At 48.2% G+C, this 19,225-nt stretch overlaps 1 protein-coding gene across 1 annotated transcript in view; it reads right to left on the bottom strand.

Moving 5' to 3' along the window:
* Positions 1 to 18,527, bottom strand: part of HSD17B12 (hydroxysteroid 17-beta dehydrogenase 12) — an 83,114-nt gene extending 64,587 nt beyond the window's left edge. The window contains 3 exon segments of the mRNA XM_066552824.1: positions 18,095 to 18,268; positions 18,271 to 18,433; positions 18,435 to 18,527. Coding sequence (XP_066408921.1) covers positions 18,095 to 18,268; positions 18,271 to 18,433; positions 18,435 to 18,527 — 430 coding nt within the window.
* Between the last annotated feature and the right edge of the window lie 698 nt (positions 18,528 to 19,225).

The following is a 19,225-nucleotide window of genomic DNA, read 5'->3' as shown; positions in this document are numbered from 1 at the left end:
GCTGCTTGCACCAGAGCAGTTCACCCTCTGCAGACAATAAGCAAAGATGCGTAAGCAGCCGAGCACAGAAGATGAATGAACCGTGTGACGCTAAAGATCTGTGAATTGAAAAATCTAATGCATGAATTAAAATCTGTACCCTCGTTCCCCCTCTCCCTTTCCCCCCCAAAAAAGAAATGTATATAGCAGAACATAAAAGGAGAAATAGAGAGAGGTGGAAAAACGTGGTCTGACACATTTAAAAAAATTGATGGCCTGTCACCCAGACGCTGATGAATATTTTTTACAGGATAAAAATGGCAACCTAGAGTCTAAAAATAAAATGCTGTGCTGCAGACCTGTCTGGTTCAGCAACACCACTGGAATACAAACACACTCCTTTGCTGGTGATTCTTGACTAAGATTTCAAAATAAGAGAAGGAAAAAAAGCACTGTATAATATATATTCAATTTTCAAGAGAAGGGATTTGGGGTTTGTGGGGTGCTTTTTAGTAAGAATTCAGATTAGCCTTATATTTCACTTGCATTGTGTAACTGCCAATTAAAAAAAAACCTGCTAAATTTTAAGTGATTGATGAGAAGAGCAGAATACCTCAAGCTGCACAAAGCTATTTTTTTCTTCCCCTCCCCTGACAATTACAATATAAGAATATATTTATCAGTGCCTTTAAACTGTAATTTCAGTAAGCTTAAAAATGTATTTTTAGAATCATGCTGCAGACAGAATTGTGGACAATGCTATTTTGAAACTCACCCCACCCTCAGAGACAGAAAATAAAACCTTTTGCTTCATTTTCTATCACAGTTCAGATTAAAAACGTGCTTAGGTGAGAAGTAAAAATGACTGAACATCATTCACAAGAAGCACTAAATTCTCAAGACTCTCCACACTGCAGACAGGCTGCCTTATGCAGTATAGATGCTATTTTTAGCAAGTGATGCAATAGCTGCAAGGGCTCTCCCAGAACCTTTAATTTATGAGCCCAAGCCATACTAAAACGTGTTTCAAGATCCCTAATATGCCTGCACTGTCACCTTCCCATTCTCTGCACCAGCCTACTACCCACACAAGTCACTCCTTTTTCAAGTTTCATCTTCCAAGAAAGAGAAAGATTCTGCATGTGAAGAGAAAATCTGTATCTATAAATTCGTCAGCAAACACACCTGATCTGCAGTGTATATGAAAAGTAAGTTACACAACACTGTACAGAGATTTTCTGACCTCTTGGTTTTCTATTGAAATACAAAGCAGTTTGGCTTCCTTGCTGAATTTGTGTGAAGACTTTGAAAAGCCCACTAAGCTAATACATCTAATCCTTCCCCAAGCTGTTTCCATTCTTGGAGATCTTTTCAGAAGTTCTCGTGTCTAACAGACAACTGTTAAGACACATTTCTGCTAAGTGACTGTTTCAACAGCTAAAAATTCTAAAAAACAAGAAGAGTTCCTGAAATGCTAGGGCTTTTAATTTTTTTTTTAATAGGGATTTTCCAGTCCTTTGGATCTGTGGATCCTTTATGTTCTGCAATAGCCATGTGGACCTCCATGTAACAGAGTCAAGCTTACTGGTAAGCTTTGCACTGGCCCCTTTTAAATTCTAATTCCATCTGCTCCCTCCCAAAACCCCCAGAGTTAATCCCAAAATCAGAACTACCCAAGCAATGACTTTTGTTTAACTTCCTACCTCCAGGGGCCCAGGGGAGGGGACACCATCCAACAGTTCTAAAAAAGCTTTTATGTTTTGCTTGTGTGGTCACAGACAAAATATATTACGAGTGTGCTATATAAATCCATGATTTATATAGCACACTTGCTGCCCTGCAGAGTTTGAGTCCTTTGCTTATTAACACAGGCAGGGGACATATAAGAGCTCTTACCTCCTATTTCATACCATCCATTTATCAGTCATGGCCAGCATTTAAGGCTCAGGAGAAATTCCTGTATGTGTATCACATTCCCAAGTTTTACACCTCAGCTCCCATAGTGCATTAACAGATTGTGGGAGAACAGGTATAGAGATGGCTCTGGGCACAGCAAAAGCATTTGCTTTGTGTAAGGATAGCTCCAAGATCTTCCCTCTTCATGAATTCTCATCATGCCATGTGCCACCCAAGAAAAACAGAAGTAGGAAAGCTTAACAAAACTTCTTGTTTGAAGCAGCAAAGGTCTGCCTCCCCACCACCCACACAATGTATGCCCTTCCTCCCTCACCAACACAAGCATAGGGAAGCCAATGTCAGCAGAATTTGTAATATCTCTAGGCTGAGAAAAAGGATCCAACTGCAAAGGGGTGAGACTTAGAGATTTCATTCAGAAGCTCTCTCTTTCTCTGAAATCCTAACTGCTCAGAAGTAGAACAGAAATTGAGCAGGAAGACACCCAGTGATATTTTATTCATTTTGGCTGGAAGCAACATTAAAACAAGCTGTACGCTGAGAAGGTAGCCTTAGCTCCAGGGACACAGAGGTATGAAAATAAGGATTCTGCAGAACAGCTGAATTGGAAAAACTCATGCCCAAACATGTAACCTGCTCAAAAGTAAGGAAGTTGAAGTACAGAGACTTACATATCTGATACCCCTAAATAGCAGTATGGGAAGCATCACATTGGGAATTTTTCAAGGCCTTGTGAAGGTATCAGGAGAGTAACAACTGCAGAATGCAAGTTCAGGCCCTTCAATGTATATACAGTAGAAAACAAGTGGACAAATGTACATCAGCTTCACTCCAGCACAGCAGCAGCAATGACAAGCCAGAAGAACAGACCAGTTTCCACAGCCAGTTCCTCGTGGTTTTACTGGGACTAAGTAAGAGCACAGTGGCCACATAATATGTGTCCCATTAGACACAGAAGTAAGAAACATTAGTGTCCTAAGAGGCTGAAAGAGCTGCTCCCATTTCACCCAGCCCACTGCTCCTCACTTGAGGCTGTAGAACTGGGGGACTGCAGGACATTCACAATCCTTATTACATCTGTAGGCAGCTTGGCTAGGATAAATGAAACTAATGTGACCACTACAGGTGAAAGTCTCCAGCACTTAAAATGGATAATAAAAATGGAAGGGTTTAGAATAAGAAGCCATCTGAGCTAATTAGCAAAGCAGTTCACATTAAGCAAGAACCAAAATCATATTGTTTAGAGACAATACTGGATCTCCTAGTAGAATCTTATGTTTGTGTTTTCATGACTGGAAACAGCTAAAACTTTAGGTCACCCAAACCATCAGTTCCCAAGGACAAAAAATGGTGGACTGGACCATTTAAGCTGCCTCTTGCTATCCAAGACACAAACTACCACCAAATACAACCCCTTCCTTCCTTCTCCCTGGCTGCTTTGGAATGAAGAATCTGTGGAATCTTACTCAAACCAACTGCTAAAGTAGCTCTTTTGGGGAGAGAGGAAAACACCCCTCAGGGTGTCCCCTTTCACAGGTTGAAGCACAACTGCACATACACCAAGACCCACAACAAGCCTTCAATCATCTTTATGCTGTGCTAGGAATGGCTCTAAATCTCTTGTAATTCCTAACTCTAAATAACACCTTTATCTCTGTTAAAAAGTGGAGCCCTCTCAGACGTACTGGAAATAAGTTTCTCATGGCTTGTTAGAGGCAAAGATGGCTTCAGGATCATATTTTGTAGATACTGTTTTTTTAAAAATATGCAAAGATGAGCACAGATAAAAGATGCCATAGCTGACAAGCCTTTATTCTTTATTCTATCAAGATCCTATAAAGGTAAGCCTTACAAATGTAGAGAAGTAGCACTAGAAGAATTTAAATTTCTACTGCCTTTGAAAATTACCTAATTATAATGAGAAACAATCTACTCAAATAGATGGTTCATACAAACAACAACAACCCCTAGAAATTAAGGTTGTTGGAAGCCATTAAACTTATCTTCCAAAGACACCCTGCCTACCACGAGTGTGAGGTACTCCACAGTATGCTGTTTCTCAAGCCCACATTTTGCATTCTAGCCTTTGCACTGGAAGGGGACACAAAGGGGCAGCTCTGTTTAAACTGCAAGCGACCCGATCACGTCGCTTCCGTGCCCCGGAGCCGCCGCGGAGCCCAGCCCGAGCCGCACCTGGGCGAGCAGGACGCCCTCGGTCCGCACCGAGCGCTCCCGGCAGCGCCCTCTGCCCGCAGCCGGCGCGGCGGCGGCAGCGGCGAGCGCGCCCGGCTGCTCAATCGAGCCCAGCCCCATCATTCATAAACACGGGGGTCGCGCAGCACTGAGAGGCGACTGTGCGGTGCCGGAAACCCAGCCAATCTGAACGCCACTCTGTATTTTTTGACCCTAGAATATATATACAGTTTCAGCTAAAATGAGCATATTTGGTAATTACTGCTCCACAGAGGTCCCTTCCGTCCCACGCTCTTAATTACGTTCGCTTTAATTAAGTATTTCTATCCATCCGCCGGGGGGGGGGGGGGGGGGGGGAAGGAGATGAATAATGTTAACACGCCCAAGTTAATCAACTTAGAAGGCAACAGTTGTCTCATGAGAAATGCCCTCGATAAATTACCATAAAGCATTAGGGAGACTCTTACGTTAAAGCGCTCTAGAAATCCTTGACTGTTTTTATGTATCGGCACTGTTTTGCAATAGGTGTTTGCCTTAAAGATTTAAGGAAGAACTCGGGCAACGCTGCCTTTGCCTTCCCGTTTCTAAATAAAGTAACGCCCGCCGATGCCTTCTATATTTCACTCCAAGCCCTTGAAAACTTGCAGTATTTCCCCCGGCGGAAAACTCCCCAGATTTTCTCACAGAAATGAGGCTCCCACCAAGCCTCCTTAAATGTTTCAGCTACGATTGATTCGGTGCACTTTCTTCTCCCTGGCAGAGCAGGGAGGCAGAGGAAGCGCCCGCGGGCACTGCGTGGGCTGGCGCAGGCTGCCCGGCCCCGCTGCCGCACGTGGACTAGCCAGTGTCCCCGGCAGTATCCCTGTCACGCGAGGCGGCCGCGCATCCCCGGGCCCGGGATGGCGGCTCCCACGGAGCGGCGCTGAACGGCGGCTCCGCCGATCCCCTGCCCGCCCGGGAAACTTCGGGAGGAGAACACGGGGAGCGCTCCCCCGCCGCCGCCCGGCCCTCGGACGGGGCAGCCCGCCGCCCCTCGGGGCGGGAAGCCAAGGGCGCCCCGGGAGGAGCGACAATGCGGGCGGGGAAAGCCATGCGCTCCCGGCAGGGCTCACACTGGCTGGCCCCACCGCGGCCCCGCAGGGTCTGCGAGCCGGCCACCGTGATGGCCCCAAGCGCTTCTTAAGCGGAGCGGAGGGAGCCCGTTATGTCACCGGTTAGGTAACGGCGCGGGAGCCGCCGCAGTGACGGCACCGCTCCCCCTCCTCCTCCGCCCCCTCCCGCCGCGGGCAGGGCGGCTGAGGTGAGGCAGCATTAACCCTTGTCGGGGCCGGCCTTCCCCCGCGGACAGCGGATGCCCGGGAGCGGGGCGGGCTTCCCCCGCCGCCCACCGGAGGCAGCGGGGCCGGTCCCGCCGGGAGGGCGGCGGGGCGGCCCCGAGCGCCCGCACTTCGGCGCGCCGTGCGGGCCGGCAGGGGGCGCTGCTGCGCCGCGGCGGGAGGGCGGGGGCGGACGGACGGACGGACGGCCCGGGAGCGCCGGCGCCCTGCAGCTACTGCTCCGCGCCCACGCGTGAGGCCCGGCGTGCCAGGAGCACGTCCTATTCCCGGACACTGATCCCAGCACGCCCGCGTCACGGCGCAGGGTGCGATCAGCCCGATACTAAGCATGCACGATCCCGGAGTGCTGGATCCCCGCTGCCTCCGGACAGGAGCAGCGCGGAGCCACCAGCGCGCCCAGCCCGGGCCAAGCTGGGCTGAGGCCCGGCCGAGAGCATTCCCCGCATCCCCCGCTGCCGCCTGCCCCGCGGGTGTCCGCAGCCGGCCCGCACACAGGATCCACCCGCAGCAGAGAACTCGCCCTTAGCTCGTGGCCAGCAGCCCTGCGTGCTTCTGTCCCAAGCACAGGGTACCAGGGCACACACGCCCGGCAGAGGGAAGGACCTCCGGGCCAGCCCACACCATGCAGGGATTTCAGGTCCTATTGAGCCCCGGCTCCATCAGGGAACACTGGCACAAGCACAGCACTATTCACCTTGTCTTTAACATGCATCATGTCCCTGACAAAGTGGAGACTTCTATGGAGAGTTAAACGAAAAATGCCTCCCCTATCAAGGTCCTCCACAACCTCTTTCCAAGGTCTTCATTGCAATCTCCCCAATGCCTTTTTCATTTACAGAGTCCACTCAAGCAAGTGGTGACAGGACTCTTCAGCTTGTCCCAAGCAAGGAAACCAGCAGCCATGGCTTGGAAAAAAAGGTAGCTCAGAGGAATTTTCAGCAACATCCCCTATCCATAGATGCAATGCTATAAAGGGAGAACAGCCTCCACCAATTGCCAGGATGCTCTGGAAAGCAGCATGCTCAATAGGTTTGTACCCCTCTAGCTCCCTGTACTTTAGATACCAGCCTGTATCCATGACTTTAGATACCTCCTGCCCCATCTCTCCTCTACTTGCTGCTTTCCTTCATTTTTGACATCCCATTCTTGCAGCCCTCCTATCCCAACTTCTCAAGGACTCTTTGATTTAGAGAACTTTATAGGTTCCACAGCAGAAAAGGTTTTCACAACCTTAGTGATTCCCCAACTCCTCTTTGAGTGGGACTGGGGGCCAGCAATTGAACTTCTCTCTCCAGTCCAAGAGAAAACCCTCCTTTAGAAGTCAGACACCAGAAAGATCAATGGAGGTCATTCTCACCACATCTGCATAGACTGATCTTGGCACCTTCAGTCCACTGATCAGAACCAGACTGATAAAGCAGCTTTATTATCCACAGGTCCTTCTACTCTCTGTTTAAAAAGACCCCTCAAAATTGAACAAAGCTCCCCCCCGCCAATGGGACCTGTTCCAGCATTCCTACTGCTCTCCTTCAGGTCCGTAAACCTTTCTTAGCACGCAGACAGCCAGTGCCACCTCACCAAAGCACTGCTGTCCCACAAGCACAGGACAAACACAGCTGGGGCACAGCATAGCCTGGTTAGAGGATGAGCAGCCCACTGCACAGGCAAACTGTCAGAGCAGTGAATTTAGGTGCACCATTCCTGCTGAAAGCAGCCAGTGTGGCTAGAGAAAGTAGTAGTCATAATTCCTTGTATCTAAGGAACTAAGATACCTGAAGGAAGACAAGGAGAGGGGAAAAAAAACCCCAACTTTTTAAGAACAGGATCACTGCTCCAAGATTTAGGAATAACAGCCAACTTCACACTGCAGAAAATCCACAGCTAGTAAGAATATCAGCATATAGTACCATACTGGGCATTCAAAGTTTTAATCAGCATCCCATATTTACATGCATCCCATAGTACTAATTCCCCCCAAAGTAAAGCTTGAAAATATAAACCAACTGCTACAGTAAAGGCTACTCTAAAACAACATGCTTTTATTAAAAAAAGATATATTGTTACTCAAATCTGCTTCCTCACTTGGTAAAGAATTTGTGCTGAAAGTCAGTTTGAGGAGACTAATTCTAGGTTAGTGCACAAGAAATACAGTTTCAATCCAAAGCTTACTAACGATGACTGAAACAAGCTAGTCTATGCTGGAGCATCACACATTTTTCTGAACAAATGCATTATTTTCAAATGTTGCCAAGGCAGTGTTTTACATCAGAAATTCTACACTTTGATTTAACCACAACCAGCAACAGCAACCAAGTGACAAATCCAGCTGAGATGAGATGCTACCAAAATTCTGCCTAGCTGGCAGATTGAAAATCCACCTCTTTCATTTTACTAAAATTTCTTGGCTTACAAAGACTTTCAGATTAACAGATTCCCACCCCACCACTTTCAAACACTCTAAAGCATCAAGAATTTGGTTACCAGAGGAAGAGTTTGAAACACAGCCAAGCACAACCTGTCTGTCCCCAAGGACAAGGTCACAGGAAGAACAATGTTATGAACTATTGTAGAAGGAATGACAAAGAGGTTTCTTTCTTAAAATTAATAACCCTAGCTATCAAACCAACACAACACCATTATCCTAGTCTTTGAAAAGGAAAGGAGCTAGTTAAAACCTGTTAGCAGGGACTTCCAAAATCATACTCTGCAACTCATAAACAATCCTCTCAAACACACAAGAGGTACGTGCCACCCATCTTGACCCACAAAGAACCCAGCAAAACAAGACTTTGGAACAGCCCATCGAGATGGGACCAAGCAACAGAACTAACAACAGGCTCCTGCAATTTCAGGCTCAGTTTCAGCCAGCTCAGCTGCAGGGCATCACCCAGCAATCCATGCCTACCTGCTTCCTCAGTATCTGATTGCCAACTGCTTTCCAGGCAGCTCAGGAAGCTGACCCAGCTGACTGCAGCTGGTCCTGCTTGCAGAGTTAGAGGCCAGCCACACAAGGACCTCACCAGCAGCACCACCACACATGGACTGAGGGAATGTGAGGGAAGCACCAAGAGCTCCCAGCCAGCAACCAGAGCAGCCACAATTCTTTTGGCAGCAGCCAAAAAGACCAGCAGCCTGGTCTCAGAGCAACTCAAGCTGACCACAGGGCTCAGCTGAATCTTCAACATACAGTTCCATAGTACTACCAAGTTTCCCTTCTGTTCCACCAGCACTGGAATTCATATGACCAAGCAGACTATGGAGCATAAATAGCCCCAAGGGACTAATTTTCTGCAGGGCACACTCCTTAAGCGGATCATCACACAAACAGACCAACCTCTGTGCCAGCATAAGGAAGAAAGAAGCAAGGTAAGAGCTCTCCATCCACTTTCTCTCTCCCCACCAAACTTTTACATCAGAAAGCCATGATGTAAAAACACACACTCACTCTTGTGAACAACGGCATCTCATTTATAAGCTGAAATCATGTGAGAGTGTCAGCAAACTGATTCCAGTGCAAAGGAACATGAACAAGGTTCTGGAGGTTAGAGTGAACACCCAAGGAGAAGAACCAAATGGAGGGCTCTAGATCAAAATCTAGGAACAAACACCAAGTTGAGGAGCCCCAAAAGTTTTGCTATAGATCTGGGTCTACCTGGACGAAAAGACTGAGGTAAAGAGTTTGTATCAGGACAGGTAACTTGCCTTTAAGCACACCTCTGTGAGTTGACAGGAGTACACATCCCTTTCTGCCATGCCATACAAACACTGCATTGGACGTGCAGGACAACTGAGGGCAGGAACAAACTGCAAGACATCCTAAGTCTAATCCCTTGTTCAACTACAGGCAGGGTAGCAGCTTCTTCCAGCAGCGCATTGATCCTTTACTGCCCTATCCTTGATGCTTCTCCCTCCTGTTAGAGAGCTGACTCATGAGCCATACTGAATCCACACTCTGGGGATGGAGAGCCCTTTGGCAGATGGGACTGAGACAGCAGGAATACTGGGCATATACACCTCTTTCAAGAAAAAAATATTTATGCAAAATAATAGAGAATAACAAGTTTCTAGATTAAGCACCTTTGCTGGCAGGATAAGAATCCTGGGGAAGGGAGCAAAGGGGCACAAAGCCTAGGGGAAACCAGTCTTCCAGAGACTTCAGAACAATGGAAGAGTTCTGGAGAAACAGATCAGCCAGTCACAGAGGAATGTGAAAGCAGGACTTGTTGGAATAAGGATCCAGTGATGAAGTAGAGTGTGGGGAAGCAGCATGCAAGCATAAGCAAGTGTTGGTTGGGTAGCAGCAGCTGCAGAAATGGAAAGCAGAAGGCAGAGAAATATTTCTATATCTGTATGTATCCTCACACACATCTGCAAACCTCTCCATGTAAAGGCAGGGACCAGATACCTTGTAAGGAGACCAGACTCTTTAGTGCCTGCACAACAGTTTCCTCCCATCAGCAACAAAAACCTTTGTCCCATTGAGCTTACCACCTCCCATTCCCCTTCTCTCATTACAGCTTTTCTCCCTCTGTGCTTCTGTGGTAGCCTTCTAACATACGTGAAAATCCTGTGGAAAAATTGCTGTGATTAAAAGCCCTAGAGCTGAGCTCCTCAAGGCTGCTCTTCTTTGTCTAGTAAGTACAGAGCTCTTCAAGAAGTGGAAACACAGCTGTCCCTCTGCATGACTGATGGAATACACCCCTCTGGAACACGTGGCTCACAATTGCTTAAGAGGACAAAATAGAAGGGAGGTGTAAAAAACAGAAAAAACCAAACATGCGACCAAAACCAAATCTGTACAGTCAACCAGACAGTAAATTCTGCATATACACACACCATGCCTGAAGCTGAGCCACCCAGCTGTCTTCCACAATTGACAGGCAACTGAATCATGGGAGAAACATGAGAGAACCCTCAGGAGAGAAAGAAGGAGGAAGGGTAACAAAAATGGCAAAAGGAGTAGAAGAAACAATGGAACAGGCACCATTTTCCCTGAGGCTCAGCTTCTGGACATCTCAACTCCAGTTTTAAGAACTACTAAACAAGAGGTTTCTTTCAAAACCTACAACCAAACCTCAGGCTTTTAGGTGTCACCATCTGCTGCTGAGGGCAACAGAGTGAATTAGAAGCTCAGTAGGAAATTCTGTATATAGCTCTCTTCCCATGTTAGCTGGAGATGCTTAAATTGTGGAACAGGATTTCAGCACTGCTAATGACTCACCAAGTGGGTGATGGTGCACTGCTCTAGACATTATTTCCAGGAATCTGGGAACTTTCACAGATTTGAAAAACAATATATTATTTTAAGGTTAAATCAGGAGTCAAAAAATAGCAGATTTAAGGTAGAATTCTTTTGTGTGATTAAATGTAATACAGGGGAAGGAACTTTAATTGCCCTAATTCTAGCATTTTCAGATATTAATGTACTCAATCTGAAAAATCTTTGGCTTTTCTCTACGCACCCACATTTTCCAAAACTTATCAGTAAGTGAGCACCAGAAGTCATTTGAAGCAAGAGGTAGCAACTTAGGTAAGTGATGAAACCATGCAAGCCCAACACATGGGTGTTTTACCTACTAGTTACAGAGTTTATCCCACATTTTTGTTCATATACAGGCCTAAAGAATCACATTTGTCATTTCTGTTAGAATAATCAGGAAAGATATCTTCTTACTGTTATCCCTTCCATAGCAGAGATGTTCATCCCCACCCTATGGATTAGGAATTAATATATTCACAAGACCAAGAACCATGTATTTCACCCACCTACCAAAAAAAAAAATTCCCAGGTGGAGTTTTCCCAAAGGACACTCTCAGCTCTGCCCTCAGGGTCTCCTGCCAGCTTACTTGTTCCTTACACAGGATTGCATTTACCTAACTGGCACTAACACCCAGCACAATTCCAGATGGGACTTCCTTGCTGAAGACACTCCCCACTTCTACACAATGCCTTTCCTTGCTGTCACCAGGGAACCTCACAGGTAATCTTCCCAAAGTGAGGGAAGCACACTCACAAAGAGCAAGCCAAAGAAACTGGAGCATGATATTACTCTAGATTACATCTTTGTGTAAATTCTCTAGTTTTAAGTAACTAGTTTCCATTACAAGTATTCCTACTTTAAAACACACAGAGGACTGAGAGAATGAGCTAGCTTAAAATAAGACAGCTATTCATCTCCAGGCTAATAAATTGTCAAGCATTTCCCTCTCAGGCTGTTTATCAGAGATGGGTATTCTTTTCACCTTAATGCAAACATCTGTCCTCCACTCACCATTAGCTGGGGTTTTTTTGGGTTTTTTTGCAGGTGGGAAAACCATACAAAAGCATTTAACCCTCCTCCATAGACATCTCTCTGCTCCTGCAGATAAACAGGGCAAAGCTCGTTCATATTCTGAATCAAACTGCAGAGCTGTAGATTATGAGGTTGGTTGATGCTGAGGCTGCTGATGCCCACTCATGCCACAATTTAGTGTGCTGGCATGAGCCAGAAGGGAAGGGCTGAAGTCCATCAGCTAGGACACAGCAGAACTGGGACTCTGGACATCTGGGCTCTGAGCAGTTGCTCTACCTCTACTTTTCTGACCAGAGAGTATAAAAAGGAGCACACAATGCACTAAGTGTTGAGCAATCCTACTAAGTGGAGGTTTTAAACTGTCAGCAACATCATGTGCAAATGAAGACACCTGAAAGAAATAAGCAAGCACCAAAAAGAGAAAAATTGTAGAAAACAGCAGAGTATGGTTCATTAGTTTATACTGTCTAGGAAGCAGGACTGATTTTAGAGTATGTTAATAGCAGTAGCCTATGTAAAAAATATTAGAGAGCCTCCCTGACTCACCAAGAGTTGCAAGGTCTCTGAAGGATTTACAGCCCCCTCAAACTCCACACAGCTCATGCTGCCAAGTCTAGAGAAGCAGGGTCAGAGATCCCACTTCTCCTGGACTGCTTGGAAGTTTGTTCAGCCCAACAAAGCACAGGCTGAAGGGATATGTTGACAGAAGAGTTTTAAATTACAAGTTATGAGCAGGACTGATGACTCGAGGCAGACAGCTAAAATTTTAGAAGAGAAAATTTAGGATGGATACTTGGAAATATTACATGGCAACTAGGAAAAGAAAAAGCCATACACATTGGAGCACAGTACTCCTAAGAAGTACAGACAGGATTAGGACACTTGACACTTGCATCAGACTGTTCTCTGAGCCACTCTTCAGTGCAGTAACCCTTCAGAAGCAGCTTGCAAATAATCATACAAAAACCAAAACATGCTCTGAGTTCAGTCTGCACATTTCACTTAAGCTGTCACGATCACAAGTTAGTTTACAAGCAAGCTGGCATATTTTCACACATTCTTAACATCACTTTTCAGGTTAACAAGTGCCATGCTTTATTTCGTACAAGGGCAGCGTCCAGAATTGTGAACAAGGCCAGAAAACCTTCACCATGGACCTGAAGTGCTGAAGATGATAAATCCCTGAATAAGTGATTCAGCTGAAGAACTAAAGATAAGCAAAAGCTCCCCCCAAAGCTCTGCACACACCAGCCAAGCCCTCCTGCGCAGGGAAAATGGGAGCTGGGCAAAGCCTCTCCCCTCACATCCTGTAGGGAGAGCAAGGCTCAGAGAGGTTGAAACTCCCTTCTGCTCCACCTCCCTACCAACTACACCCTCATCACACATTGCTCCAGGGTGGCTGTTGAAATCTGCAACAATGACTTGTGACACGGTCTCTCAACTGTTTATCACTGCACATTGTGAAACACATGCAAAGCAAGACTGCACTTGTCTGTGCACACGGGACTGAAACTTGCTTGCAAAAAATTAAGAAGCTTTAAGGCAACAATTATTTCACTTGATGCTAAGGAGTTTGAAAAACGACACTGACTGTGTCGTTAGCACCCGATCAGCAGTGAATGTCCTCTGTATGGAGTTCTTAAATTGTAACTAAAATATTTTACCATCTGACTTATTTCATTAAGGATACCTCAAGAACTTTATAAGGATCAGGGTCTATTTCATAAGACACCATTTGTAGGGACTGCAGAAAGCATAATCTTACAGATGGAATCTAACTCAAACCATTTAAAAGCACAAAATCCAGCTAGTCCTCTTCTTAGACTTCTTCCTCTTGACATAAGCATCACATCTTATTAATTTAATAATATTATTGATAAGGTCTGATGCATAGAGCTTGTTATTATCTCAACTTACTAGTCAACAAGAGTTTGGGAATTGCCCCTGTATTCTTAGTTTTTAAAAGACCTGACTGTACAGACACAAAGAAGTATCTACTCGACTGCTCATGTACCCAGTTACATACATTTTTCATGTCTCCCTCAGTGGTCCTGATGCACAAGTTGCTATTTTTAGATGCTGGATATGCATGGCCCTTATTAAGTAAAAGAAGCCAGCAAGAAGGCAGAGAGGGTCATCCAGCTTTCTACTGCTCAAAGTTTTTGTTAAATATTTACACAGGGAAAGAATGGTTAAAGACTGAATAAAATCAAAATCAAATTACAGAAAGTTAGAGGCAGTTGAGAGCACCACCCTGATTAACGACCTCTCAAATTCTTTTTTAAGAAACCTAGAGCAAATTGCCCACATTTAGTTAATTTTGCACGTTAGTGAATAAACTCCAAGAAGCTTAATTAAGGCAAGCTCATCTTCACAAACCTTTGTTGGCCCAAATACAACTGTACAGCTGTATTCACCACATGAGAAAGCATCACCACTAGCAGATATCTTGTAGCCACTAAATGTACAATTATTCAACCATGACTCTATCAGAGGCATTGAAGATAGAGGAGAAGAAGTGGATGCTTTTCTAAGACACTGTGAGGCTTGAAAGAAAGCAGGACTTTTCTTCAAGTGTCATATGGCAACTCACATAATCAAAATAATTTTGTTTCCAGTTAACACATTGCTTCAGCTACAGAAAATTGGGGGGAAAAAACCCCGCATTTATCATCAAAATATTTGCAATGTTGAGACAGGAGAAAAAGAAACAAAAAGTTTAAGCACCCACACAACCAAGACGTTGGATGCTTTAGAGTACCAGATCAATCCAATTTGCGCTGCCCGTGTGTATTGAACATGCAGAGTTGATTATCTGCATACACTGAACTGCTCTGATTACACAGCTGACCCTGCTCCAAACAGGAGGTTGGACTGCAAGCCTCCTGAGGTCCCTCCCAGCCTAAATCACTATAGGATTTTGAATTCATTTCGCCAAGTTACTCAAGGGAAGGAGAAGAATGATTTCATGTTTTCCTGCAAAAGAGGCGGCTTCCTAAAATAGGAGACACGGCAACTCTCCAAATGGGAGCTGTAACAGCAGCAGACAGTTCCCTGCTCCAGACACTCTGTACTCCAGAATACACCCAGTTTTCAATGGCAGAGAAGCAAGGTGGCTGCCTGCCACTACCATCAATGGGAGAAGAACAGGACTCTCATCCAACCTAAGGAAATACAACTATGGATCGCAACAATCAGCACTACCAACAGATCTGTCTGCCTAGAGGGAGGCAGAGGAACAACCACATCTTTGCTGTACTCTTGGTGAATTCAGAATGACTCCTTAGCACTCTGGTCCTGTTGAGTCTGTTGTTTATTTAGCTACATTGTTTTTAAATCAAAGGAACTGTTATTTTTTTCCTCTTTTACCAACTTGTGAAGCACATTAAAGGCAGAACATTCAACCCAGGAGTTTTCACTGTATAGTCTCTCAAAAGGCACCCAGAAATCTCACGTTTGAGACATCCACCCAACTTCCATACTGTACTTAACAGTACAGTAGCCAAAAACCAAGCCAGATGCAAGTTATACAGAGAGAAAAACCAGAACAGCTGCATGCAGACCTTCACACATAACTGTGACTGTAGAAAAACTAACTTTTTGTCAAAAGAGGTGCTATTTCAAGTAGTACAAACCTAGTTTTTCCAGAGTACATTACCACTTCACATAGTGGTTCCTCCTCCTCACATCCCCTCTTTTTAAATACCAGTAAGTTATATCAAGCATACACAGAAGCAATTGCATATATGCATCTGAAAAAATCTCTAAGAAAACAAGGAAAAAATTTGCAACCCAATTTCAAATGTACAGAAGAGTTCAAGGGCAGTAAGAAGTCCTTCCAAAAGGACTTGTGTTTTAGGGTTTTTATAAAGTTGCTCTCTAGTTGTGCACTAGAAGGAATACATTGACACAATAACTACAGCAGCCAATTAGCATCAAAACCACTGTTTTTTAAAATATCAGAAAAAAAGGAAATGCACTTCTTCCTACAGTATTACTTAGTAATTTGCCAATCAAGGTGACCCAACATATCTGCAGCTGTGCCTCCATCTTCCTTTCCATGACAGAAAACAGAGAGCCTGCCCAGCCACAACACACTTCAGGGCAAACCACCCCAGTGCTTATTCAGACTAAGACAACCTCTCTTCATTTCAGCTGGAGACTACAGCAGCTGTCCCAGTAAAGCAGCATCTCACCTGCATCAGCTGCACACAGAGGACACACAACAGCTAACTCATGATGGCCACATGTCTTCCTACAGTGACAGCAGGCATCATCACCTCATTTCTCCATTCTCCTTGACACTGCAGCAGTGCTCCCAGTTCAGAGCAGAGCAATAAACATAGAATTTAGCTGTGCTGCCAGTGCTCCTCTTCCTCCCTGCCTTGAACATCACAATCTTGGCAGAGAAAGAACAACTTCTGTGAGCAGCCATTGGCCACATACAGTGGCCCACTGCTGCCTGCACTTGCTTAAGACAGTGACAGAGGACATTTGCACTGCAGTTCTCTGGATGTTTGAGGATGTGACTGTGGGAAGATCTGCTGTTTACAGTTTGTGGTTCCAGCTGATAAGCTGGCATTTGGCTCAAGCACAGCAGACCTCCATGTTTGAAACAATGCAAAACAAGCTCAAGTGGCCACTAAGATTTCTGTGATGCACCACAAGTCAGCAGGCAACTGATAATGCAGTAATATATTCAAAACCCATATTAGAAAGTCAAAGAAGGTTTGGGTGTCCTGTGCCAGCCATATCTTTAACAGGCATAACGTTTCTGCAGCTGAAAGGAACACCTGGGCCTTAGTTATTTGTATGTCAAGCTGTTACTTATCCAAGGCACGGCTGCTGCACTTCAAGCCTGTAAACACAGGACTCATGACATGCTCTGGCATTATGTATGCTGTGAGTAGCAGTGCTGCTTTACTGGTGTCTCACACAAGCAGACATTCAACTACCCAGGCATGTGTTCACATACAAGTTCTGTGCTGGCTGCAGAGGTTATGGGGGGAGCACAGTCATAAGCCCAGCAATCAACCTGCAGGGCTACTCTGCCTACAGGTCTGGCACCTGGAAGCAGCTGCAGCAGCTGAGCATCTGATGTCCTCCTACTCCCTTTGATGAAAGGAAATACCTTTTGCAGCCTTTTAAAGTGTCATCTCACCTTAAACTCACACCCCTTACACGCTACAATTATTTTTGTGGCCCATCTTATCAATTCCCAATCAAGCACAAAACTTGCCCTTTCCAATAACTTTTCCAATAATGGATTTGAAAATTCCCTTGGCCTGATCTGTTACACCAGCAGAGAAGCCCTTTCTATCATCTCATCATTACTTAAAGGCAGCGGCAGACTCGGATGGAACAAACTCTCTTTTCCCAGCGCGGCTCCTCTAACCAGGAATCGAAGTACTGAGAAAAGTTAGAGCAGCGTAGCACTGAAATTACCGTGGTAATAGCCTCTGCAGTACTTCCACAGCGCTCCTGTATTTCAGGGATGCCAGCTAAATGCTGCCGCCACCCCCTCCCGGCCACCGCTACTGTCACCCCCTCCAAAGGGAGGGCCACTCGTGCTTCAGCCCCTTCCCGAGCGCGGCACGGGACCGAGGAGGGGCCGAGCTGCAGGAGCAGACGGAGACGGCATAAGTTTCGCGCCGCTCCGCTGTTCTCCCGCCGCTCTCGGCACGGCTCTTCCCTCCCCCTCCAGCACAGCTCTTCTCCCTGGGCACCCGCGGCTGCCGCCGTTCGCTCGCAGGGCTCCCGGTGCCGGGCAGGGGCCGCGCGGCCTCCGCTGCGCCGGGAGCGGCCGCTCCTCCGGGGGCGGCGGGGACGGGGCGGGCCTGACGTCAGCGATGAGGTGCGAGGCCGGCGCGGAGGGGGCGGCGCGCACCGACCGGCCGCGCTGCGAACTGCGGAGCGGCCCCGGCAGCGCTGGGAACTGCGGAGCGGCCCCGGAGCCGCGCTGCGCGCCCGGCCGCCCTGGAGACACCAAGTTCACACACGCCATGCGCGTCCGCCTGCCCGCCCGCAAGTCCCAACAATCGGCGCTTCTCTCAGGACCGACCCGACCGGCGTGCTCTGCTCCCGCACGTTTCCTGGGGAGCTTGAGAGCGGCTCCCGGCTAGTCGGGGGCCCACTCGGCAGAGCAGTGGAACCCGCCGGTCCCTCAGACGCTGCCCCAGACCAGCCAGCCCCGGACCTGGCTGTCGCCCCACGGGCGCTCCGCCAGACTGCCCCGGTCCCTCCGAGGGGAGGGCCCGTCCCCGCCGCCCGCGTCCCCCTCCCCGCCAGGCCGAGGCCGCTCCCCCGCGAGGTCCCTGCCCCGGCCCGGGAGTCACCAGAGAAAGAGCCGCGGCGGGGGCGGCCGGGACGCGCACTCACCTGCCCAGGCGCCCAGCGCCGGCCCCACGGCGGCGGCGCCGGTACCCAGCACCCAGACGCGGAGCCCGGCCAGAAGGCGGTACGAGGCCAGCGCCGCCGCGTAGAGAGCGCCCAGCGCGCCCACCCAGTAGAAGAGGCCGGCGGCCGGGAGCGCGGCGGTAGCCACCATGCTGCGGAGGCTGCCGCGGCCGGACTGAGCCCTCCCGGCCACCGCCGCCCCGCAACCGTCACGGCGCCCGCCCCCGCCCCGCCGCGATTGGCGGAGGGGCCTCTCAGCCACCGGGTATCCCGGCAACGCGGCCGGGCCCGCCCGCCCTGGGGCCGCCCGGCCCCGCCGCGCCGGGAAGGGGGGGGCGGGCAGCGAGCGGCCACACGCCCCCGTACTACTTGCGGCCTGCGCCCCACGTGGTCGGCACCGCTCTCTTGTCGCCATTGGCCAGTGAGCATGGCCGTCACCCGGTCGCCGCACTTCGATTGGCCCCGCCGCCCAGGAACCCCGCAGGACTGGTGAAAGACGGAGCCTCCGCTCCCGCCCCCACTGACGTCATATGAGCCCATTCATAAAATGCTCAGGCTCCGCCTCACACTCGAATGTGTCCTTCGGTTCACCTCCCCCAGCCCCGCACTGCGCTCGCCCACGCAGCCGCGCCGCGATCGCCACGGCACGGCACGGCACGGCACGGGTCCGCAGGGACCCCGGGACAAAGGGAACCCGCCCCGGGGAAAGTCCATCCCGGGAAAAGAGGGGCTGAGCACCACAGCCCAGCTGCCACTGCACCCCACACACCGCGGGGCTGGCAGCGCTGTCCCGTCCGGCTGGCCTCGGTCTGTCTTTCCCGACAAGATCCAGGGGCAATGGAGGCTTCCGAAATATTTCCCCTGAGCTGCCCACTTGTTGTGCCATGCCTGAACTTGCCCTGCCTCGTCGCCCTTCACCTGCCCGCTTGACACGACCTCTCTCCCAGAGCCCCTCACACGATGGGGTTAGGAACGCCTGGACTTGGAAGGAGTGTAGGAGACACCTCTGAAATGACACACACACCCCAGGAGGGAGCCTGGGGCAATGGAGAGGAGATGGGGCAATGTAGGCTGTGGGAGGCTGAAGCCCTGAAATACCTCATGCTTGACATG

The sequence above is a fragment of the Molothrus aeneus genome, chromosome 6, assembly GCF_037042795.1.
Source record: "Molothrus aeneus isolate 106 chromosome 6, BPBGC_Maene_1.0, whole genome shotgun sequence".
In the NCBI taxonomy this organism is placed as follows: domain Eukaryota; kingdom Metazoa; phylum Chordata; class Aves; order Passeriformes; family Icteridae; genus Molothrus; species Molothrus aeneus.
The sequence above is the reverse complement of the archived record's forward strand: the minus strand, read 5'-3'. Positions and strand labels throughout refer to the sequence as shown.